The sequence below is a fragment of the Emys orbicularis genome, chromosome 2, assembly GCF_028017835.1.
Source record: "Emys orbicularis isolate rEmyOrb1 chromosome 2, rEmyOrb1.hap1, whole genome shotgun sequence".
NCBI lineage: Eukaryota > Metazoa > Chordata > Testudines > Emydidae > Emys > Emys orbicularis.
Genome location: NC_088684.1, coordinates 167,972,584 through 167,999,224, shown reverse-complemented (window position 1 = coordinate 167,999,224; position 26,641 = coordinate 167,972,584). Strand labels below are relative to the sequence as shown.

The 26,641-nt window shown below is 45.5% G+C and overlaps 1 protein-coding gene across 2 annotated transcripts in view; it reads left to right on the top strand.

Moving 5' to 3' along the window:
- The window catches only part of SLC12A7 (solute carrier family 12 member 7), a 372,763-nt gene that overhangs the window by 326,334 nt on the left and 19,788 nt on the right, over positions 1 to 26,641 (top strand). For both annotated transcript variants that reach the window (XM_065400169.1, XM_065400170.1), the window contains one exon: positions 13,348 to 13,455. In XM_065400169.1, the coding sequence (XP_065256241.1) occupies positions 13,348 to 13,455 (108 nt within the window). The remainder of the gene's footprint in view (positions 1 to 13,347; positions 13,456 to 26,641) is intronic.

Genomic DNA, 26,641 nt, shown 5'->3' with positions numbered 1-26,641 from the left:
TAGCTTTATTATTTACATTCAGCCACAATGAAAGTTGTGTACTGTATGTTCTACTTTCCCTCTTGGCAGTCAGATTGACACTATTTAAAAAAATTAAGTTACTTACTTTACCAGCAGCTATTGCCATCTGACTATTCTTTTCTACACAAATACCCAGCTTTCCTCAGTGCCGACACAGACTTCAATGGCTTAATCCAAAAAAAAAAAATTCAAGTCAATTAGAGTCTTCAAATGTACTTCATTAGGGTTTGGATCAATTGGTCACAGAAATCTTATTGAGAAAGGAAGTACACAGTCAAAACACCATTATCAACTTTCGCTTCAAGAAAATAGTCTCCCCAGTGCAGAAAAAAAAAAATCATCTTTCAGAAGTCCTTCTTCTTCGAGTAGATGTCTCTCTGAGTGCTCCACCATATGATGTGCACATGCATGTGTGCTCTCAACCAAAGATTTGAATTACCAGTGTCCACTGGTTCATGCCTGTGCACTACATGACCTCGTGCTTTAGAGCAAAGGCATATAGGGAGAAGTGAACCCGCTGCTGCTCCAGTTTCTTCTCAAATGCTGTGGCTTGAGACAGGGCAACTGCATGTCTGCTGCTTCCAAATAGCTACTTATTTATTCATTCTTTTATTATTTCTTTTATTTTCTTAGTAACTTATTTTTTCTCATTAAGGTCAAATCTGTGCCTTAATGGGGTTTTCCCCCACTTTTCTTTTCCCTGGTCTCTGGGATCAATTCCTTGGCCCCGTCAGCCACATATCTGTGGTATGCCAAAGATCTGGGATTAAGAGCTTGCCAGGTGTGCAGTAGGTTTTTCCTCTTGAACGACGGGCATTTTAGCTGTCTCTGGTGTCTTGGAGACTCTCACATCCCGTCCAAGTGTAAAATTTGCTGGGGGGTTAAAAGGAGGTATTGCAAAGAAAGGGAGATGAGGCTGAAGATTCTCCTCCTGGATCTCTCCCCAAGGCCTGTGCAGTCTGAATCCCCACCCAATACTTCCGCACCTACTGGGGCTATTTTGAAGATGAAGCACTCTAAACACGAAAGTCTCTCCTGAGAAAAGAAAAAGAGGTAGGCCTTTGAACTGTTTCTTACGAGACCTTGTGTCTGGAATGGGTACCTCTGAGGCTCTATCAAACATCAGCACCGGGCCACAGTACCATCTATACAGATGTCTGGTGATAAGCCTGCTAGCAAGAAGCAATGAGAGCCATCTTTCCTAGCACTTTCCAGGCATTGAGACTCATAAAAATGTAAGGACGTTCAACACACTGGTATCGTCTTCATCTCAGCCCTCTCTTACCCTGCTCCTTCCCTGGTACCATCTTCCTTGGGTTATATGGGCTTGGAGCATAGGGATCCCATCTGGAGAGCGCCATCAGCACTATCTTCAATCACAACTCTCTTCCTGACTTAGGCTCTGGTACTGTCTCTGGTCTTGGCTATACATCATTATAGCCCTCTGGCAGCCTCTAGATTTCTTTCACATGAAGACCTCTTCATTTTGAAGGAACTGGAGTCCCACCTCTTTGGGAACACCAAGAGGAGTTTACCACCAACCACCTCCTCTCTTCAGGTTGCAGCAAGAGTTGAACCCCCGGTACTTATCTATCCACCAGTCCCTGCAGCACCGACACAACTGCTGGTTCCATCTCTGGCACTGATGCCCACAGCCCTTCCTTTGGGCTCAAGGGACGATACCTCAGAGATCTTGGTGTGGGCCTCTTCTGTAGATTACTATCCAACACCTTAAGAAGTGTACCCTGACAAAGACTCACCAGATTCCAGAAGGTGCTCTAAGCCCTCCGAATATGAATTTCCTTGGGGTCTCTTCCCCTACTCACCTCCTCAATGGGCCTATTGAAATCCCTGGACAGCCTGTGGGCACCAGTTCAACGGGGTTCCCATCCTCATGTTTCATGTTTAGACATTCCTCAGGCTCCACAACAACCACCAGCATCACAACTCCAAATAAATCCTCCTCCTTTCCAGGGGACGTGGTGATGCCACAACCACCTTCCTATGCAGGTGATTTTAGGTCCTTCCAGGACAAAATTGCAGAATCTCTTCAACCTTTCATTGAAGAGTACAAGAATCCCAGCACTTTGTCATGGACATTCTTCATACCACCCCCTCAAGTCAAGATTGCACTGCCTGTTAACCAGGCACTCTTCTCACTAGCCTGTAATATATGGCAGACCCCTGCCACTCTTGCACCTACCTGCAAATGGGCAGACAAAAAATATACATACCAGCCAAGGAACTGTAATAGTTATTCTCTTATCCCATCACCAACTCCTTGGTAGTGGATACAGCTAACGAGATAAACCACCAAGCTTGCTCAAGATCCACACCTTTTGATAAAGGAGGATGTTATTCCTCCACTGCTCTCCATTTTGAGGTAGCAAATTATCAATCCCTGATGGCAAAATATGGTTTTAACAGATTTTTTTCATTTTATTGATGATTTGCTACAGAAAACAAAATGGAGCAGTATCAAACACTCATTTTGGAGGCCAATTTATCACGAAGGCTATCTTTACAGGCTGCTCTCAATGCTGCTGACACAGCTTCAGATTCCTGAGCCACTGCTATTGTTTGTTTTGCAATGAGCCTCTTGGCTGCAATCCTCTAGGCTCCCTAGGAAGATACAAAACACAGTGAAAGATCTTGCCTTCCAAGTGCTGAAGCCATTCAGTGGTAATACTGACACCTCGCTACACTCCCTCAAGGATTTGAGGGCAACACTGAGGTCACCTGGGATAACAGAGACTTTTCAGTAAATCACAGACAGCACAGCAATCCCAGCCATTCCATTCCGAACCATATCTATTACAGACCCATGGAACCTACTCGAAGGAGGCCCAGACTCCAAAAGAGAGTACCACCTCAAACGGCAACCTCCTTACCCAGGCCCCCTTCCAAATGACTGTTTTGACAATTTGGTCAAGGGCTACAAACAATCCCTTCCCCTGGATTTGCTGTCCAAACCAGTCTTCCACTTCCCTTTCAGGGACCTCCTGTCACAATTTTACCTTCTTGGAAGCTTATCACCACTGACAGGTGGATTTTAAAGATGGAGGCTATGGGATACTCTATCCATTTCTATGCTATGCCTCTCTCCCATCCCCATCCCTCTCATGAGGATCTTTTAAAGCAGGAGGTTCAATCCCTACTACAGTTGGGGGTGATAGTCGGTTCCCTCAGAATTTGTGGGAAGAGGGTTTTATTCCAAATAGTTCTGGTTCCCAAAAGAAACATGGTTAGAGACTGATCCTCGACCTCTGGAACCTGGATACTTACATTCTTTTACAGCACTTCAGGATGGTGACTTTGACTTCCATAAACCCAGCCCTGAATCAAGGGGATTGGTTTATTGCTCTCAGCCTCCAAGACATGTATTTTCACATTGCTGTGCACCCTTCCTTCAAGCTTTTTCTGCACTTCTTCATTGGTTCAGAATGCTATTAATACCCGTGTTTCCCTTCAGACTCTCCTAACCCTATGGGTCTTTATGACAGTCTTCTCAGTAGTGGCAGCTCACCTGCGTCAAGACAGTATTAAAGTCTTCCCCTATCTGGACAACTGGCTTCTGAAGGGGCACTCTGCTCTAGAGGTCCAGTCTGCAACCAACAAGGCTCTAATGCTGTTCCAATTCCAGGGCCTTTGTATCAACCTGAAAAGTCCACATTAACACCTGTTCAATGGATAGACTTCACTACCATAGGGCAGATTCTCTACCATATCCAGTCTGGTCACTACCCTCCAGCTGAGTCTCCAGACAATAGTAAGAACCTGTCTTCAACTCCTAGATCCCATGTTGGCCTCAACATTTGTCACATCACATGCAAAACTACATCTCCAATGCCTTCAGGCCTGGCTCAGAACCATTTACACATCAAATAAGCACAGCCTTAGTTAGCAAGGTTCTATACCCTCACAGGTGCTGGACTTCCTCAGGTGGTGGCAAGACTCCTTGCAGATCTGTCTGGGAGAACCATTCTCATACCTGCCACCAACAGGTGGGTGGGGAGCCCACTTGCAAAGATCTACTGCACAGGAAAGATGGTCTTCACAGGAAATATTACTTTACATCAATGTTTTAGCGCTACAGCTGATTTGTTTTGCATGTCAGCACTAGACATTTAGGGACATCATGTCAGAATAATGATAGACCACAGGGCAACAATGTACTATGTAAATCAACAACGGGGAGCAAGATCCCAGTCCTTATATACAGAATCTCTAAAGCTATGGAACTGGTGCATTTCCTGCCACATAGAGATTTCCACTGTTTACCTTATCCAGAATACGGTGGCAGATGCCTTAAGCAGAAACTTCCATCAGGACCACAAGTGGTTACTCAACAACCTGATATTTCACATTTGCAGAGTTTGGGGCTTCCCCATAGTGGATCTCCTTGCCAACCAGACCAATACAAAATACCACATCTTTTTCTCCAAAGGGGGACTATGTCACAACTCTTTAGGAGATGCCCTCCTAGTCCTCTATCCTTGCCCCCTCCTCTATGCCTTCCCTTCAACAATGCTAATCCTCAGGGCATTAATCAAATTGTGGTAGAAGCAGGCGAGGGTCATCTTAATAGTGCCTTCTTGGACAAGACAAGTGTATTATTCAGCTCTACTTCACCTTTCTGTAGAGATACCTCACTGTCATACCCTGAAATTGAACCTACTAACACAGAACTTGGGCATCATGAGCCACGCCAACCTTGTATCACTGATTCTCAAGGCCTCACTCCTCGATCGTTCTCAACCTTAGAGGTGGACTATTCATCTGAAGTACAGTCCGTAGTGCTAAATAGTAGAAAGCTATAGCCTCTCTTGAAGCTCCTCTCTCCGGGATGCTTGATTACCTGCTTGAATTAAAAACACAGGACTACCTATGAGTTCTGTCATGATATACCTGGCAGCTATTATGGCCTTTCATTTGCCTATTGAGGGCCTCTTATATTTTGGTCATGTTACCACTGCAAGATTCCTTAAGGGTTTATCAAATCTGTTCCCTCATATTGAGAACTCCACATCTTCTTGAAATCTTAATTTAGTTCTCAGTAACTTAAGGAAACCTCCTTTGAAACCTATGGCAGTCAGCTTTGTTCCTCCATCTTTCCTGTAAGACCTTTTCCCTGGTAGCCATCACCTTGGCTAGAAGGGTGGGAGGGCTCAGAGCTCTCCTGGCTGACCCACCTTACACTGCCTTCTATCATGTTGAGGTCACACTATACCCACATCCTTGGTTTATACCATATCAGGCAAGATAACTGTCTGCCAATGTTATTCCCCAAACCTCACTCCTCCAGAGAAGTGACACAAGCCTTCACACTTTAGATGTTCAGAAGGCATTTCTAGATTTCCCCTAGACTGTTCATATCCTTTTCTGAATGAATGAAAGGACAATTGATCTCTTCTCAAAGATTATCAAAGTGGGTTGCATCATAGCCTGATACAAGATTGCTGTGGTACAATTCCCCCTCAAAGTGGAAGCATACTCCACTAGGTCTCAGTCCATTTCTGTCACCCTCATCAAAGACATCCTCATCTCTGAAAGTTTCAGGGCTGCAATTTGGCCCTCAGTTCACATGTTCTCCAAACATTACAATATTCTTTCTGTGCCAAGATGGACACAACTTTTGGTGATGTTGTCCTCTGCACCATCTTGGATCTGCCTCCTCAGCACCCACTTCCATGTTGAGTTACTGCTTGGGAGTCTGTGGTTGAGCACCCATAGGAGCATATACTCAAAGAAGAAGGAGAGGTTACTTACCTTTCAGGAACTTGAGTTCCTCAAGATATTTTCTCTCCATGGGTGCTGCCCACCCTCTTTCCCCTCTGGCTTTGTAGTTGACAAGGAACTGGAGTGGTGGCGGGTCCACTTCTCCCCATATTTCCTCATTCCGAAGCATGAGGCCATGTAGAATCATAGGGTTAGAAGGGACTGCAAGGGTCATCTAGTCTAATCCCCGTCTCGCGTAGCGTGTAGGCACAGACCTGCAGACACCGCTAACTCAAATCTCTGGCCAAGAGTGCAAGGGCATGCTCATATGCTATGGTAGCGCACCCATAGGGCCAACACTTCTCAAAGAACTCAAGTTACTGAAAGGTAAGTAACCTCTCCTGAATTTCCAGTTTGAGAGGGGACTGTAAAGGCAAACAGAATTAGGACCCTGCTCCAGTGAAGTATATGCATAACTTTAAGCACATTCATAATACCATTGATTTCAGTGAGATTACTTATGTTCTTAGAGTTACCCTTTGCTTAAATGCTTTTCTGAATCAAGGCCTAGGAGAGGCTTCAAGAGATCCATGAAAACACTAGCTTCAAGAGCCATTTCAGTGAGGGAGTCGAGGTTGTGGGTATTGAAGCCAGGACTGAGTGATTCATTTGACCCATGATGCCATGAAGGACGTGTTACACTTGCTTGGGGTGTCCAGGATGGTGAGTCCCCTTGTTACCCCTCTGCTTCAGCAAGAGAGAGAATTACTTGTGTTTAACTGACACCTCCAGTCTGTCACCCAAACAATCTCCTCAGGGCTCTACTAACCCCTTACTTTGCTGGGCAGGTTAGTAATAGGTGCACCCCGGTTCCCAAGTCCCTCTGAAAGCATCCCCTTGTAGTTTCCAGCCCTTGTCACTGGACACTCACAGAAATTACCAGGTAAGATGTCCCTGACGGAACAGTCTACACACAGCTTGACTGGTACTTCTCAGGATAAGGTCCTTTATAACATCACAGCACTGAGATATATGTATAGTGAAACAATCATAAGTTTATTATCAAAGATTTAAGATTTAAGAGATAGTGAATAAGGATAATAAGTGGAAACAGAAATGGTTACATATAATACTGAAGTATAACATGCTTCTTATAGATTAAACTTAACTTTAACAGGCTACCCAGCTGCGTAAAAGCAGTCTTATCTCACCTAAAGCTTTCTTGCAGCATTTCCAACCAGGATCAGTTGGGATCTCATTTTCATGAATGCAATCACATTGCCTGGTTACTTCTTCAGGTTCAGGATAATGGGGTGCTGTCCCTGTCCCCCAGTTACAGACCAACAAACCTTTGAAGTGCACCCCAAGACAAAGCCTTTTCCCCCTGCTGTCCTCTTCCTGTTAAATCTCATCTGCATTTAGCGAAGACTAGTGTTTGTGACTAAGACAAATACTTGATTTACATTTCCACTGATAGATGGATAAACATCTCTGGTCTGGCAGGAAACCCCTTTTTCACCTCTGCTGGGGAGTAACACCTTGATACAAACTATAAGCATATATTTTGAGTATATACGGGCCAGCCATTGGCTGCAGAAAATGACGCGGGAGGATGATGTAGAGGCATACCTTCTGGCCTTTGAGAGGACAGCCCTATGGGAGGCCTGGCCTCGAGATCAGTGGTCTGGCATCCTCGCTCCATTCCTGTGTGGGGAGGCCCAAAAGGCCTACCATGATCTGCCTGAAGAGGCTGCAGCAGACTACCCCCAGCTGAAAGCAGAGATCCTGGCCAGATCTGGGGTAATGACCACAGTGCGGGCCCAGCGGTATCATGAGTGGAGGTACCAGGAAGACAAAACCCCACGGTCCCAATTGTATGACCTCATCCATCTCGCACAAAAGTGGTTGCGAACGGAGTCCCAGAGTCCGGAAGAGATACTAGAGGTTCTGTACATAAGGGGACTACCACCAGACCTTCATGCCTGGGTAAGCCAGAATGAACCCGCCACCTATGACGAGGTTGTCGCACTGGTAGAGAGGTGAAGGACAGCGAGGGAGCTGACCCGACCAGTTAAGAAAGAGGCACCCCGGGTTAAACTAGCAGCACCAAGCCCTAGAGCTCGGGTGACTGGGCCACCAGGAGGGCCCAGGTGGAAAAAGAGAGGGGCTGAAGGCCCACCAGAGGCCACAAAGAGTTGGAGCACTGAGGGGGAAGAAGATTGTGATGTTAGACTGCCCAAACCAAGAGACCGGGGAATGCCTAGGGATCCATACAGATGTTATGCCTGCGGGGAGTGAGGACACATAGCTGCCCAGTGTCCCAATGCCGAGGAGCCTATGCAGTGTAACCTGGGGAACTGGGCAGACCCATGCTCCCTAATCCACCTTGTGGGGGTCTCACTAACCCCACATATGAACACCAGACCAGTGAAACTAAATGGGGTAGAGACCACGGCACTGGTTGATTCGGGGAGTGCTATCACGCTTATCTCAGGGAAGCTCGTGAAGCGTAGTCAGCTGCTGCAGGCTAACTGTATGGGGATAACATGTGTCCATGGGACAGCTAGTTACTACCCCACCATCCCAGTAAAAGTTGAGATCCAAGGGAACATTACTGAGGTAGCAGCAGGTGTAGTCCCTAAACTCCCATACCCAGTGCTCATAGGGAGGGACTTCCCAGGGTTTGGAGACTTACTCCCAGTAGGTGGACTGGAGAAAGATGGGAACCCTGAAATTAGTGAGGCATCCACAGCAGACTATCAACCCGCAATCTTTTCTGAAATATCCCCAGATTTGTTCTCCACTCCCAGACAGGGTAGAAAGACGAAAAGGGAAAGAAGGGCAGCTAAGGCCTTGGGAACCCGAATACTGACCCAAAGCCAGAGGGTCACTCTCGTAGGTAGGTGGACCCACGCAGCTGAAAAGGAGGCCGCCTAGGAGGGAGAAGCACCTGAGTCTGACCCCCACCCTAACGCCTCTGAACCAGTAGAGGCAACAGAGACCGGGCCTCTAGATCTCGGGCAGATTAGCCCCGGGAGAGGAAATTTTGGACAGGACCAGGCAGAAGACCCAAGGTATGAGAACATTAGGAAGGAAGTGACCGAAATAGATGGGGTCCCCGTGGAAGGGAAAACCCAGGGACCAGGACTCTACTTCATAATGAAGAAGGATCTCTTATACCGGGTTGCACCAGTACAGGGGCAGAAGGTACAGCAGATCCTAGTACCTCAAAAACACCAGAACGCTGTATTAAGTCTTGCCCATTGTCATCTTTTTGGGGGGGCATTTGGGGGTAGAGAAGACCCTGGCACGGGTTCTACTACGGTTCTTCTGGCCCGGAGTACATGAAGAAGTGCGGAGGTTCTGTGCCTCCTGCCCGGAGTGTCAGCTGCATAGTCCCCGTCCCCACTTGAGAGCACCTTTAGTACCTCTTCCCATCATAGAGGTCCCCTTCAAGCGAATAGCCATGGACCTAGTGGGACCCCTGGAGAAGACAGCTCAGGGCCACCAATATATACTTGTTGTTTTGGACTATGCTACTCGCTTCCCAGAAGCTGTCCCCCTGCGGAACATGGCCTCTAAAATGATAGTGAAAGAGCTGGTGGGGATCTTTGCCCGAATGGGGTTACTGAAGGAAATATTAACAGACCAAGGAACTCCATTTATGTCGAAGTTAATGAAGGACCTCTGTACACTGCTCCATATACATACCCTGAGAACTTCAGTCTATCATCCGCAGACTGATGGGTTGGTAGAAAGGTTTAACCAATCCCTCAAGGCTATGATAAGGAAGGTGGTAAGTTGGGACGGGAAAGACTGGGACACCCTACTCCCTTACCTTATGTTCACTATCCGGGAGGTACCTCAGGCCTCAACTGGGTTTTCCCCCTTCGAGTTATTATATGGGCGTCACCTCCATGGCATACTAGATATCGCCAAAGAGATCTGGGAAGAGGAACCCAATGAGGGGAGAAATATAATAGAACATGTATTGCAGATGCGAGACCGGATAGCCCGGGTCACCCCTATTGTACGGGAACATTTGGAAAAGGCCCAGGAGGCCCAGCAAACCCATTACAATCGCCAGGCAAAAGTCTGACAGTTCCAACCAGGGGATCGGGTGATGGTGTTGGTACCCACGGCAGAAAGCAAGCTTCTGACCCAATGGCAGGGGCCCTATGTGGTGGTTGAACCCGTGGGGGAAGTAACCTACAAGGTGCGGCAGCTAGGAGGCCGGAAACAAGTACAGATTTATCACATTAACCTCTTGAAACCTTGGCACCAACAAGAGACATGTGTGGTGGCCTAAGAGGCCCCGATCCAGGGAAATAACCTACATGAGCAGATCAGGATATCCCCTCATCTGACACCGAACCAGAAGAAGGAGGTAACTGAGATGATCAACTGGTACCAGGACATGTTTTCAACCAAACCAGGCCGGACCACCGAAGCATATCACCACATTATCACAGACCCTGGGGCAAAGGTAACTTTAAGGCCCTACTGGGTCCCAGCAGCAAAAAGGGAGGAGATCAAGGCAGAGGTAAAAAGGATGTTGGAACTAGGAGTCATTGAAGAATCCCACAGTCAATGGTCGAGTCTGATTGTGTTGGTGCCCAAACCCGATGGCACCACTAGATTTTGTAATGACTTTCGCCGACTGAATGAAATATCCAAATTTGATGCATACCCCATACTCCGCATTGATGAGTTAGTTGACCACCTGGGCAGTGCCCGATTTTTGACAACCCTTGATTTAACAAAGGGATACTGGCAGATTCCCCTTGACAAAAATGCAAAAGAAAAGACGGCATTCTCTACACCAGAGGGTCTGTTGCAATATACTGTTCTTCCTTTTGGACTGCATGGGGCACCTGCCACCTTCCTGTGTCTCATGGACAAGCTTCTGCGGCCCTATAACGGTTATGCAGCTGTGTACCTGGATGACGTAATTATCCATACCCCTGACTGGGAGACCCACTTGGAAAAGGTGGAAGCGGTTCTGGACACACTAAGACGGGCCAGGCTCACAGCCAACCCAGCCAAGTGTACTATGGGGCTAGCTGAGGCTAAATACCTTGGCTACATTGTAGGAAGGGGCATGGTCAAGCCCCCACTAAACAAACTAGAGGCTATCCAAAATTGGCCCCGGCCGAATCGGAAAAAGCAAATCCGGGCCTTTCTGGGTGTGGTGGGGTACTACCGACGATTTATTCCCATTTCGCTTCCAGAGCGAGTCCCCTGACAGACCTGATAAAGCCCGGGGTCCAGACATGGTGAAGTGGACTGATGCTGCTGAGAACGCATTCACAGATCTACGGACAGCCCTCTGCAGTAACCTCGTGCTTATAGCCCTGGACTTCAACAAAGAATTCATTTTACAAACAGATGCATCTGAAGTAGGATTGGGAGCTGTCCTCTCTCAGATAGTCGGAGATGAAGAACACCCAATCCTCTACCTCAGTAGGAAACTCCTCCCGAGAGAACAGAAGTATTCCATGGTTGAGAGAGAGTGCCTAGCTGTGAAATGGGCCATGGAAACACTACGTTATTACCTTCTGGGATGACGGTTTACCCTTGTGACCGACCATGCACCCCCCCAGTGGTTGCAACGAAATAAAGAGAAGAACACAAGGGTGGCCAGATGGTTCCTGTCCCTACAACCTTTTCAATTCACCATACAACACCGGGCTGGAAACCACCATGGCAATGCAGATGGCTTGTCACGGGTACACTGCCTGACGTCCCAAGTTGCCCAACCCCGTGGTGTTGAGCAGGGGTGGGGGATATGTTACAAGGTCAGGCCAGATGGCTACAGGAGAGTGGTAGAAGGCAGATATACTAGTCCCAGATTAAGTAGATCCCTTTTCCCTGGGTAAGGTAACAGGGGCAGTTCCAGAACAAGCAGGAACTTGCTGGAACCAAGTAAGGCAGGCAGGCTAATTAGGACACCTGGAGCCAATTAAGAAGAAACTGCTAGAATCAATTAGGACAGGCTGGCTAATCAGGGCACCTGAGTTAAAAAGGACCTCACTTCAGTTTGTAGCGTGCATGCGAGGAGCTGGGAGCAAGAGGCATTAGGAGCTGAGAGTGAGAAGGCATATTGCTGGAGGACTGAGGAGTATAAGCATTATCAGACACCAGGAGAAAGGTCCGGTGGTGAGGATAAAGAAAGTGTTGGGAGGAGGCCAGGGGGAAGTAGCCCAGGGAGTTGTAGCTGTCACGCAGCTGTACCAGGAGGCACTCTAGACAGCTGCAGTCCACAGGGCCCTGGGCTGGAACCCGGACTAGAGGGCAGGCCCGGGTTCCCCCCAAACCTCCCAACTCCTGAGGAGGAATTGAGAAAGGAGGAATTGACCTGGACTGTGGCTTCTACCAGAGGGCAAGTCTCTGAGCTGTTTCCTGACCCACATGGTGAATCTCTGAGGCGAGCAAATCCGCCAATAAGTGCAGGACCCACCAAGGTAGAGGAGGAACTTTGCCACAATATTTTTTAAAGTCTTTTTACTCCTGTATTTTGAAATGGTAGTCCATCTTGTTTTGTGTTTTTTGTGAATTTTTCAGATTTGGTAATGTATTTACAGTAATGAAGAAGAAATTGCTGTCTTCTGGCATTTACTAATTTCAGTATAAATTCAGGTGATCCTTTCAAAATCATGTTAAAGTCATTCTTTTCAGAGATTCATTTTGAGTAGTGATTTACCTCATGAATTCTTTAGAACTGCCACACATATATTTGCAAAATATTACTTTCTTAGAACTTCTCTGTGCTCCTTATTTGCCCAAATGCCTATTTTCTGCTTTCTTTTTTGTTGTGTGTGAAATAACTATTTCTGGTATTTCAGATTGATTAATGCCACTACTTCTTCCAGCCGTAACAACCTCAGTTAGAATATTTTACTAATTTGTAAGAGCATATTTTAACTAGATATGTTTATTTATTTTGTTCTCATTAGGAATGTTATATCTATTTTGTTATATAGTTACACTTAATTTTTGTTCAATGGCTCAGGACACAAAGGACCATATTCTTTATTAAAGTCTTGCCTCTTTACCCTTCTCTGGTGCACAAAAGGACTGCAAATTGTGTGGAATCAGCCCCCCAGGAAATACCCCTGGTGTTAGCTTGTTCCCTAGGCAGTGTAGAGCTTGTGTCAGTTCTGCACCACCACCACTCCGCTCACAGCCCTCCTACCATTGGAGGCATGCTAGAGGTGCAGTTACAAGCCTGTGCACTAGAGGGGTTGGGGCCAGAATACAGGAGCTGCAAAGATGGTTTAAAAGGTGGCTTTTGGCCCATCCTCGTTCCTGCAGTCAGTATAAGAACAGAGCAATGGAAAGTCTTGTATCTTAAATTTTTCTGATATGATACAGTGTCTAGTGACATATTTTTGAAGGAGTATTTTAATAGTGTGTAGACTTGAAAATTAGAATTCCAAAGCATTGAAAACAGAAGACATTTACCAAATATAGACTTGGAAATACTGTTAGGATGTAAATGAACACAAATTAAAGCAAACCCAAGGATGTTACCCAAATGACGAGGGGGGAGGAAAGGGTTGTAAATGAGATTTTTCTCCTTTTAATGATGGCATACTTATTTTGCAGTTTGAAAATGATATTTCAGCATTCACATATGAGAAGACTCTTATGATGGAGCAGAGATCTCAGATGTTAAAACAGATGCAGCTGTCTAAGAATGAAAGGGAAAGAGAGGTAAACTATTTAACTTGACTATACATTTTATGAAAACCAAGTATAAGCAAGTGGAAGTGGTAATGCTAGGCCATGATCTCTAACAATTTCATAAATAAATAAAATAAAACCTCTTTTGTTATGAATTTTGTACTAATTTATCAGTTGTAAGAGAATATTTGATTTACTTTATCTTTTTGTGTATGAGTCATTAGTATTAGCTCTAAACAGTACTGAAATAGTAGAATTACTACAGTTCCAGCATAACTACAGCAGTAGATTGGAGCTTAAAATACTGCACTAACAGCATCTGTGTTTGCATGCTTGTCATCAAACATCTATCTTCCTGGGTTTTAAGGATTTGAAAAATTTAACTGAAGAATTTTAAACTATATTATTTTGAGTTAAATAGTCTATGCAACCTTATATTTTTCAGTAATACTATTTTTGCTATTACATCAGCGTTTGAAATCTGCAAGTTGTGACAAAACAATTAAGAAAATGACACTATATATCTAACATATAGCAAGGATTTTTAATGAATCCGTAAACTCTGAGGTCGTACCCTATGACTGGAGAATTGCTAATGTAGTACTGTGACATTACCCAGGATACAATTTGGACTGTTGAACAGCTGTGTCCCCTTTAATCTCTAGTCTGGGGTGCCTTTTACATTGCTTTGCTGTTAGAACAGTCACTCTTGGCCTGCTCACACAGCCTTCAGCATGCAAATTCACTCGCAGCTAAACACATGAGCACGCTGACCAGTCACTCATGAATTACATACAGGGTGACATCTGCAAATTCTTAGTGTCAGACTTTACCTTAGAGATGTGCATCTTGTGCTGTCCAGCACACTACTGAACAATGCAAGCTCATAGAAAGTCCGTCATTTCTTCAAAGAAAATGATATATGCACCAGCCTGGCTATCCGACTGTCTCTCATTTTTATATCCTCCTCCCCCTTTGAGGATTACCCCCAGCTGGGGTGTAGGCAACACATGGTCTCTTGTGGATGTGAGGGTTGAACCGTCTCCGTGATGAAATGTAAATTTCTTGTTTACACCTTCCTGTTGATGAAGAATGGCACTTATAGCTGTTTAACACCTGACTGGGTGCTAGGGTGTCTTTGTCTCTGAAAAACTGTTTTGTGCCTGCTTGTCTTAACTTTGGAGCATGTTATAACAATGATACATAGTAGAATCTAATAACTTCTCATACAATATTGATACACATTTTGCCAGGACATCAATATTCAGCAAATTATGAGTTTTCAAATGATTTCTCACAAGACATACTTTATACAAAATTTATCATAGTCTTCTAAGAGTGATGACCAAAAAAATATAGAACGTCACAAGTACCTATTTTTAAGAAAGGAGAGAAAAGTGATCCGGGAAACTACAGGCCTGTTAGTTTGACCTCAATTGCATGCAAGGTCTTGGAACAAATTTTGAAAGAGAAAGTAGTAAAGACATAGAGGTAAATAGTAATTGGGATAAAATACAACATGGTTTTACAAAAGGCAGATCATGCCAGACCAACCTGATCTCTTTCTTTGAGAAGATAACTGGGTTTTTCTAGACAAAGGAAATGTACTAGATCTAATCTACCTGGATTTCAGTAAAGCATTTGATACAGTTCCACATGATAAATTATTAGTTAAATTAGAGAAAATGGGAATTAATATGAGAATTGAAATGTGGATAAGGAACTGGTTAACGGGGAGACTACAACAGGTCATACTGAAAGGTGAATTCAGGCTGGAGGGAGGTTGGTAGTGGAGTTCCTGAGGGATCAGTCTTGGGACCTATCTAACATTTTTATTAATGACCTTGGCACAAAAAGTGGGAGTGTGTTAATAAAATTTGCAGATGAGAAAAAGTTGGGAGGTATTGCCAATACAGAGGAGAACCGGAATATCACACAAGAAGATCTGGAGGACCTTGAAAATTGGAATAATAGAAATGGGATGAAATTTAATAAAGTCATGCACTTAGAGACTAACAACAAGAATGTTTGCTATATGCTGGGGACTTATCAGTTGGAAGCAACAGAGGAGGAGAAAGATCTCGGTGTACTTGTTGATCGCAGGATGACTATAAGCCGCCAATGTGATGCAGCTGTGAAAAAGGCTAAAGCAGTCCTAGGATGCATCAGGAAAGGTATTTGCAGTAGAGACAGGAAAGTGTTAGTACCATTATACAAGGCACTGGTAAGACCTCATCTGGAATACTGTGTGCAGTTCTGGTCTCCCATGTTTAAGAAAGATTAATTCAGACTGGAACAGGTGCAGAGAGACTACTAGGATGATCAGGTGAATTTGAGTCTCCTACCTTATGAGATGAGATTCAAAGAGCTTGGCTTATTTAGTCTAACCAAAAGAAGGCTGAGGGGAGATACGATTGTCTATTTACATACACCAGAGAGATAAATACCAGGGAGGGAGAGTTGTTGTTTAAATGAAGTGCTACTGTTGACACAAGAACACATGGATATAAACTGGTCATCAATAAGTTTAGGTTTCAAATTAGATGAAGGTTTCTAACTATCAGAGGAGTGAAGTTCTGGAAAAAGCCTTCTAAAAAAAGTAGTGGTGGCAAAAACCTAACTTGATTCAAGACTGAGCTTGATAAGTTTATGGAGGGTATAGTATGATGAGACTGCTTACAATGGCATGTAGCTGATCTGTGACCGCTAGCTGCAAATATCTCTAATGGCCAGTGATGGGACACTAGATGTGGAAAGCTCTGAGTAACTACAGAGAATTCTTTCCTGGGTGTCTGGCTGTTGGGCTTGCCCACATGCTCAGGGTCGCCATATTTGGGGTTGGGAAGCAATTCTCCCACCCCTCCCCAGTCAGATTGGCCGAGACCCTGGGGTTTTTTGCCTTCCTATGCAGCATGGGGCATTGGTCACTTGCAAGTTTAAATTAGTGTAAATGGTGGATTCTCTGTAACCTGAAGTATTTAACTCAGCCAGAGGTTAGGGTCTATTACAGGACTGGGGGGGGGGGGGGTTATGTGCCTGCAATGTTTAGAAGGTCAGACTAGATTATCATGATGGTCCTTTCTGGCCTTAAAGTCTGTGAGTCTATAATATTTTAACATTTTTAATTTAATTTACTACAGGAAAAAAATCATGGCAAAATTGTTTCATAGCTTTATTCATAAAAATGTATTTTTTTAAATAAAATATATTCAAGCAACACTGGATTTTGGCACATATCTGCACCATTTCTTCAATCCGTAAGTGAAAATCTCTTAAATTAATTTCTGCTGTTTAAACCTCAGTATTCTTGAATAATCTTATGAACCTCAAATGCTCTCTTATTCATACAGGTAAAAAAATACTCATTTCTTCTTTTTTTAACTTCACACTTATATGATAGTGTTGTCATCTTCAAAGCACATGCATTCATTAATGCTCACAACATGCCTATGAAGTAGGGAGATATTATTCCTTTCTAACAAGGGAGAACTGTCATGCACAGGTGAGATGGCCACTTAGTCAGTGGCAGAGATGCCAGTCTTGTATTAGAGAAAACTGCCTCTCTGACAGAATAAGCCCTCTTGTACTTTTCCTTTATGAGAATGAATTCTGGAATTACTTTATAGTCACTTCACATGGAAAAGTCATATTCATGTTAACTTATTCAAAGTAATAATAAGTCCATAAATATTTATAACATTGCATAGAAATACAGTCAAATGAAAGTTCTGTCATATATAATCCTAGTTTAGAAGGGGGCTTTGAATAGTAATTGCCACATGGGAAACATCATTAAGCAGGGTGTTTGTAGTGGGGCTACACAGGAATCTGTTCTAAGCATAACATGGTTCAATATTTTTATCAGTGATCTGGAAGTACATTTTAGGGAGGTACAAAAGTTGGTGGAGTGGTAAATAATGATGGCGACAGGACAATCATACAGAGTGAACTGAATCGCTTCATCAGGTGGGCCCATTCAAACAAAATGCATTTTCTAACACAACAAATGCAAGTCATGCATCTAGGACCAAAGAATGCAGAACTTACCTACGGAATGGGTGACTGTATCCTGGAAAGCAGTGACTCTAGAAAGGATTTAAGAGTCACAGTAGACAATTAAAAAAGAGCTCCCAGTGTGATGCTGTGGCAAAAAGGGCTAATGTGATTCTTCAAAGAATAAACTGGGGGAGTAGGGAAGTGATTTTACCTCTGATGCAGCATTAGTGAGACTGATACTGGAATACTGTGTCCAGTTCCAGTATCCCCACTTTAAAAAGGATATTGAAAAATTTAAGATGGTGCAGAGAAGAACCACAAAAATGATTTGAGGGCTAGAAAAAATGCTCTAAATAGAGATTTAAGAAGCTCAGTCTCTTTAATTTAATCAAGAGGTGACTTGAATATAGTGTATAACAGAGGTGGGCAAACTACTGGCCACATCTGGCCTGCGGAACTCTCCTGCCTGGCCCCTGAGCTCCTGCCCCAGGAGGCTAGACCCCGGCCCCTCCCCTGCTGTTCCCCCTCCCCCGCAGCCTCAGCTTGCTCCGCCGCCAGTGCAGTGCTCTGGGCGGCGGGGCTCCGAGCTCCTAGGGCAGCGAAGCTGCAAAGCCCGGCCTGACCCTGTGCTCTGTGCTGTGCGGTGGCGTGGCTGGCTCCAGCCGGCCGGCGCGGGTGCCTGTCCTGGTGCTCTGGCCAACGTGGCTGTAGCGCTGCCAGCCACCGGTACTCTAGGCAGCGTGGTAAAGGACAGGGAGCAGGGCGGGTTGGATAGAGGGCAGGGGAGTTCGGGGTGGTGGTGTGGATAGGGGTCGGAGCGGTCAGAGGGCGGGGAACGGGGGGGTTGAATGGGGGCAGAGGTCCCGGGGGGCAGTCAGGAAGGAGAGGGGGGGTCAGATGGGGCAGTGGGGGGCAGTCAGGGGCAGGGATTCTGGGTGCGGTCAGAGAGAAGGGTGGTTGAATGGGGCAGGGGTCCGGCAGGGGCATTCAGGAATGAGAGGAGGGGTTGGATGGGGGTGGCGGGGAGCAGTCGGGGGGGGGTCTGGGAGCAGTCAGGGGACAGGGAGGGGTGGATGGAGCAGGGGTCCCATGGGGGCCGTCAGGGGACAGGAAACAGGGGGTTGGATGGGGCAGGAATCCCGGGAGGGCCGTTGGGGGGCAAAAAGCAGGGGGGAAACGGATAGGGGGTGGTAGGCCACGGGCACAGCCTCCCCTACCCGGCCCTCCATACAATTTCGGAAACCCAATGTGGCCCTCAGGCCAAAAAGTTTGCCCGCCCCTGGTGTATAAGTATCTTCACAGGGAGAAAATATCAAATAATAATCTAATCTAATATATCAGAGATAGTTATAATTAGAACCAATGACTGGAAGATGAAGATAGACAAAAATCTGTGCCTTGTTTCTAATTTGAATTTAATAGTGAGGGTGATTAACCATTGAAACAAACTACTAAGGGAAGTGGCGGCTGACCTGTCTGGTGAAGTCTTCAGATCACGACTGGATGCCTTTCTGGAAGACATACTTTAGTCAAACTATAGTTACTGGACTCAATACAGGAATAACTGGATACAATTCCATGATTGGTGTTATACAAAAAGTCAAACTTGACTATATAATCGTCCTTTCTGGCCTTAAAATATATTCAATTTTTCTTCTTTTTTCTTGGTCTCGTTTATGGTTGTGTTAATGTAAAAACACCTTGGGTCTGGAAGCCTCCAAATGATTTCCCATTTCCTGCTTCTTTTGTTGATGGCTTGTTCTCTCACCTTCCAAAATAGTATATCCCATATGGTGATATGAATCTTATATGTAGATGATTGCATTCAGGCACCTAATATAGTAACACTAATGTGTCTTTGTGACAGTCTACACAATTATGTTCACTACTTTTATGGAATTATGACAAATTTTGTACAAAGTATGCATTGTGAGGTATCATTTGAAAACTCATAATCTGCTGAACATTATTTTCCTGGTAAAATGTGTGTACCAGCATTAAATGTGAAGTTATAAGATTTTACTGTATAATATTGCTGTAACATGTTCCGGAGTTAGAAAGGCAGGCCCAAACCAGTTCTCCAGAGACAAAGGCACTCTGTCACCCCAGGTAGGTGTTTAAATGGCCATTCTCTGGCAGGGGAAGGCATGAACAAGAAATTTTTCATTTAATCACAACAGTTCAAACCCCATGTCCACAAGAGACTGTTTGGTCAACATGACTCAGCAAGGATGTTTCTAACACAAGGAATTGAATTATAAAGCGGGGGGGGGGGGGGAAATGCTTGACTTCTCTCTCCTCCTTCATTCGGGGAGGGATAGCTCAGTGGTTTGAGCATTGGCCTGCTAAACCCAGGGTTGTGAGTTTGATCCTTGAGGGAGCCATTTAGGGATCTGGGGCAAAAGTCTGCCTGGGGATTGGTCCTGCTTTGAGTAGGGGGTTGGACTAGATGACCTCCAGAGGTCCCTTCCAACCCTGATATTCTATGATCTCTGCTCATGACATCAATGACTCTTAAAGAACTGTACGGGGCGGGGAAAGAGTCCTGGCTGAAAGAAAACTCAGCAAGGGGACTGCAAAACTTCAAGAGATGTCCCTGTGGGTGCTCCACTCCAGATGTTGGTGTGTCCCTGTGCCGTTGCTCAGAGATTTTGACAGCAGTACTCATACCAGTCATGCACGCACAGAGCCTGTCCCATGCGCTGAGTGTGCCTTAATGGTATGCGTGCGCGGCCGGTCTCCTCAGTTCCTTCTCTACCGTCCCCGGCCTGAGACGGACCTCAGCAGACTCGTTAGAGAATTTCTTCTCTCCCTTGTTCAACTCTTTTCTCTCTTAGTTTAGCTTACCCGTAATAGTTAGATACCCTTTTCCTTTCTCTTTTCTTTAAAACAAACAAAAACATTTTTTTTTGTTCCTGTCAGCGCAGCTGCTTCCGACATGCCTGGCTCTCCAGGTTTTAAGCGCTGCTCTAACTGTAATGATGCCATCCCTCTTTCAGATGGCCCCTCTAAATGTATTAAATGTTTGGGGGAGTCCCACATGCCCCAAAAATGTGCCCACTGCAGCAAGTTAAAATCCAGGGCACGCAAAGACAGGGAGCTGAGGTTAAAACTGCTCCTGCTGCACAAATCTCTTGGACCAGCCTTAGACCCGGGCTCCAATTCTGTTGTACACCACAGTCTCCCTGCTTCAAAGAAACAAAAGAAAACTTCAAAAAAGCATCAGTCTCTCTCACCCGCAAAGGGTATTCACAGGGACAAGACTTCGCCGGGCAGATCCACTGCTTCCCTCCCAGTGCTCTCCCGGCTGAGTACCTTTGATGCGCCAGGCTCCTCTGGTGCTGCGCGAATCCTGCCTGTGGCTGTGGCGGTCACACCAACCCCTGGTGCCAAGGCTTGAGGCTTTCAGTTGCCTGCCTCTCACACGGCACCGTTCGGCACCGCAATGGAAGTGGTGCCGACATATACTAACCTGCCTGACCCCCCTGCAGGTTCCTCTCACTCTCCGGGCACCGTCAGCCTTTGAACTAGCCGGCAGTGACGGAAGGCTCAGTACACCGGTGCAGAGGAACCCCTCGTCACAACAAATTCCACTCACGCAGCCCTCCCCTCACAGAGGCGCTGCGGCACCGCAGTTCACACAGTCAAGGGACCTGCTGGTGGCACCTATCTTGCAGTCACCGCTACTTAACAACTACTTCTCTCCGAACACTCAGGGAAGGTCTGCACAGCTTTCCTCCAGTGATGAGGAATCTGGGCTGCAGGGAGAATTTTCACTTTATCAGATCTCCCGTCCACAGACCCCAATCAAGAGAGGTCATAGAAAAGCTACTTCGTCCTACTCCGAGGGTCCTGCCCCATACTGCATGAACCCCTGGATGGCACCACCCATGCCCTTCCCACCACAGTGGCAATATTGGGCTCCATGGGCCCCTTATATTCGGGGGCTAAACAACCAGTGGGGCAACTGGACTATCGAGATGCTAAAGGAGCACTCAGAGATGATAAGGCCATTGCGGAGAAACTAAATGAATTCTTTGCTTCGGTCTTCACTGTTGAGGATGTGAGGGAGATTCCCAAACCCGAGCCATTCTTTTTGGGTGACAGAACTGAGTAACTGTCCCAAATTGAGGTGTCATTAGAGGAGGTTTTGGAACAAATTGATAAACTAAACAGTAATAAGTCTCCAGGACCTGATGGTATTCACCCAAGAGTTCTGAAGGAACTCAAATGTGAAATTGCAGGACTACTAACTGTCATATGTAACCTATCATTTAAATCAGCTTTTGTACCAAATGACTGGAGGATAGCTAATGTGACGCCAATTTTTAAAAAGGGCTCCAGAGGTGACCCTGGCAACTACAGGCCAGTAAGCCTCACTTCGGTACCAGGCAAATTGGTTGAAACTATCGTAAAGAACAAAATTGTCAGACACATAGATGAACATAATTTGTTGGGAAATAGTCAACATGGTTTTTGTAAAGGGAAATCATGCCTCACCAATCTACTAGAATTCTTTCAGGGGGTCAACATGAATGTGGACAAAGGAGATCCAGTGGATATAGTGTATTTAGATTTTCAGAAAGCCTTTGACAAGGTCCCTCACCAAAGGCTCTTAAGCAAAATAAGCAGTCATGGGATAAGAGGGAAGGTTCTCTCATGGATTGGTAAGTTTTTAAAAACTAGGAAACAAAGGGTAGGAATAAATGGTCAGTTTTCAGAATGGAGAGAGGTAAATAGTGATGTCCCCCAGGGATCTGTACTGGGCCCAGTCCTATTTAACATATTCATAAACGATCTGGAAAAAGGGGTAAACAGTGAGGTGGCAAGATTTGCAGATAATACAAAACTACTCAAGATAGTTAAGTCCCAGGCAGACGTGAAGAGCTACAAAAGGATCTCACAAAACTGGGTGACTGGATAAGAAAATGTCAGATGAAATTTAATGTTGATAAATGCGAAGTAATGCACATTGGAAAACATAATCCTAACTATACATATACAATGATGGGGTCTAAATTAGCTGTTACCACTCAAGAGACAGACCTTGGAGTCATTGTGGATAGTTCTCTGAAATCATCCACTCAATGTGCAGCAGCAGTCAAAAAAAACTAACAGAATGTTGGGAATCATTAAGAAAGGGATCGATAATAAGACAGAAAATATCATATTGCCTCTATATAAATCCATGGTATGCCCACACCTTGAATACTGCTTGCAGATGTGGTCGCCCCATCTCAAAAAATATATATTGGAATTGTAAAAGGTCAGAAAAGGGCAACAAAAATTATTATAGTACGGCTTCCGTATGAGGAGAGATTAATAAGACTGGGACTTTTCAGCTTGGAAAAGAGGCGACTAAGAGGGGGTCTGATAAAGGTCTATAAAATCATGAGTGGTATAGAGAAAGTAAATAAGGAAGTGTTATTTACTCCTTCTCATAATACAAGAACAAGGGGCCACCAAATGAAATTAAAAGGTAGCAGGTTTAAAACAAACACAAGAAAGTATTTTTTCACGCAACACACTGTCAATCTCTGGAATTCCTTGCCAGAGGATGTTGTGAAGGCCAATACTATAACAGGGTTCAAAAGGGAGCTAGATAGATTCATGGAAGATAGATCCATCAATGGTTATTAGCCAGGATGGGCAGGAATGGTGTCCCTAGCCTCTATTTGCCAGAAGCTGGGATTGGGTGACAGGGCATGGATCACTTGATGATAACCTGTCTTCATTCCCTTTGGGGCACCTGGCATTGGCCACTGTCTGAAGACACAATACTGGGCTTGATGGACCTTTGGTCTGACCCAGTATGGCCGTTCTTATGACCACACTTGTTATACCACTGCAGCCAGGCATGAGACCTGCTCGGTACCACCAACTGACGACCCTGCCACTGACTCCAGACACCAGGCAGCCCTCTCACAACCGCAAGAGCAATCACAGCCTGCCTCTAACCCGGTAGAACCAGTTGTTCCGCCTGATAAAGCATTGCTTCCTCCTCCCCCAACGTCTTCGGACAACTTCTCAAAATTTCAGGACCTCTTTAAAAGAGTTGCCAATGAGCTACGAATTAACCTGGAGGAAGTCACTGAACAGCAGAATGAGCTAACCGACACCCTGCAGCCCTGTTGTTCTTCTAGAATTGCATTACCTATCAACACAGCCCTTTTAGAACCTGCCAAAACCATCTGGCAAACTCTGGCTGCAAGCCTGCCTACCTGTAAGTGAGTGGACCGGAAGTATGTCATTTCTTCCAAGGGCTCGGAATTCCTTTTCACTCACCCAGGGCCACTCACCCACGCGCTGGTAGTTGACACAGTCAACCAAAAGAACAAACACCAGTTTCCCCACTCCATGCCTTCCGACAAGGACAGTAAACAATAAGATCTGCTCGGACTTAAGGTATACGCTGCTTCCACATTGCAATTTTGCATTGCTAATTATACAGCCATTCTAGCAAAATATGATCACAAAAATTACAATAAATTCATGGACTTTATTGATCACATTCCAGAAGACAAGAAACAACCATTTACAGCAATAGTCTCCAAGGGACAAATCATCTCCCGCACCGCTCTTCAAACTGCCCTTAATGCGGTCAATACTGCGGCACGGTCCACTGCCACAGCAGTTGTGATGCGCTGAGGTTCATGGCTCTCGTCCTCTTCCTTTCCCCGGGACGTCCAGAGTACCATTGAGGATCTCCCCTTCAACGGTGACAAACTATTCGCCTCCACTACGAATGACGTACTCCACTCCATGAAGGACTCCAAGGCAACTCTCCGGTCTCTAGGAATTCAAACCCCTACGACCAGAAGGCGACAATATAGATACCAGCCTTACCAGCAGCCATGCTACCCCACATACACCCAGCAATTCCAGAGATCTCATGAGCAACAACAACGCCAGAGACCCAGATACCAATGCCACCATCCCAACTCCTTGGCAGCGTTTCGACCCTCTCCGACCAATAAGCAAATTTGAAGCCTTGGTCGAGGGTATAGAAAACAATATTCCCACTTCAGCGCTTACACCGCCTGCCCCTATTTTTGGTCACCGCCTACACCCATTCTCCTATCAATGGCAAAGTATTACCACCGACAAGTGGGCTTTAGAGGTCATCACAGTTGGCTATTCCATCCCTTTCCTCTCCCTGCCTCCCACCCACCCTCCCTGTCCCTCTTCAGGGTCCCCTCTCACGAGCAACTGCTTCTCCGAGAAGTAAAACATCTCCTTAAACTGCAGGCAGTGGAAATCGTGCCAGAACAACACAGAGGGAAATGTTTCTATTCCCATTACTTCTTAACAGAAAAGAAAACCGGGGGATGGCGACCAATCCTTGACCTCAGGCAGCTAAACAAATTTATCAAAAAGCAAAAGTTCAAAATGGTTACCCTCACCACCATAATCCCAGAGCTGGAGCAGGGCAATTGGTTTTCAGCCCTCGACCTACAGGACGCCTATTTTCATGTGACTATTCACCCAGCCCACAGACGTTTTCTTTGTTTTACCCTCGGTTTGACACATTTTCAATACAGAGTGTTGCCCTTCGGCCTATCTACCACCCCCCGAGTTTTCTCCAAACTCCTAGCGATGGTCACTACCCACCTCAGGAAACGGAGTTATAATATTTCCTTACCTCGACGATTGTCTCCTCAAAGCCTCAATGCTCGACAAAGCTCTTCGATCCACTCAGCTTACCGTCGCTTGCTTACTTTCCCTTGGCCTACAAATAAACAAAAGCAAATCCACCTTATCTCCTACCCAACAACTGGAGTTCATAGGAGTGCACCTTGATTTCCAAATGGGAATAGCATCTTTCCCGCTAGATCGTTTCAACACCATAAAACTCCAGGTTACAAAACTTCACAACAGTCCCCAGGTCACTGCACGAGACTGCCTGCAACTATTAGGCCACATGGCCTTGTGTACTTTTGTGGTAAAAAATGCACGCCTATACATGAGGTGCTTCCAAGCTTGGTTGGCCATGGTTTACAGACTGAACGTACATGCTCTAAACAAGCCTCTATCCATACCCTTCAGAGTCAAACACTCCCTCTGATGGTGGACAGTTCCCTCCAACCTCTGCTCAGGAGTCCCTTTTCTCCAGGATGCTCCATCACTCATAATGGTTACCGATACATCCCTCACAGGATGGGGAGCACACATGTCCCACCACGTAGCCCAGGGGCTCTGGTCTTCCACCAAAGCCTCCCTACACGTAAACGTCCTAGAACTGCAAGCCATACTCAATGCCTGCTGTCACTTCCTCCCATTCATTCGGAACCAACATGTTCAGATAATGAGACAACATTGCATGCATGTTCTATGTCAACAGGCAGGGCAGGACTCAATCTCACTTGCTTTGCACAGAAGCCATGAAGCTCTGGGGTGCCTCATGAACAACATCCGGATATCAGCCACCTATCTTCCCGGAGCCCTGAATACCACTGTGGACGAACTAAGCAGATGTTTTCCCTGGGATCACGAATGGGAGATAAATAACACGATCATACGCAACATATTGCACGTTTGGGGCTATCCAACCCTGGACCTCTTTACAATGCGAAGAACAAGAAATGTCCCGAATTTTGCTCCAGAGCGGGGTTGGGCAAACATTCCCTGGGAGATGCGTTCCTGATCTCATGGGCTCAATACTTAATGTATACCGGTTCTCCACAGAGTTCTGACAAAGATACAAATGGTAATCTTGATTGCCCCATTGTGGCCCAGACAACCATGGTATCCGTTCCTCACCAGAATGTCAATACGTCCACAGATTTCGTTGCCTCTCACTCCGAGCCTCCTATCACAGCAACACGGCTGATTTCTTCACCCCAACCTATCCATGCTTCACCTCAAAGTTTGGTTCCTCCATGGTTCTCAGAAAGAGAACTAGCATGCTCTGATCAAGTTCAAAGAGTACTCTTACGTAGCAGAACACAATCTACTCGCACCACATATCTCCAAAAGTGGAAACGATTCACACATTGGTGCTCGATCAACCAAATTCTTCCCACTTCCATACCTCTTCCAGCCATACTTGATTACCTACTAGACTTTAAGCAATCCAGCCTTTCTTTCAGCTCCATCAAAGTCCACTTAGTTGCTATTACAACTTTTCACGACAAGATCGACGGTACTTCTGTTTTTGCTCATCCAATCACCAAGCGCTTTCTTAAAGGGCTCCAATCCCTATACCTGGACATTAAATGTC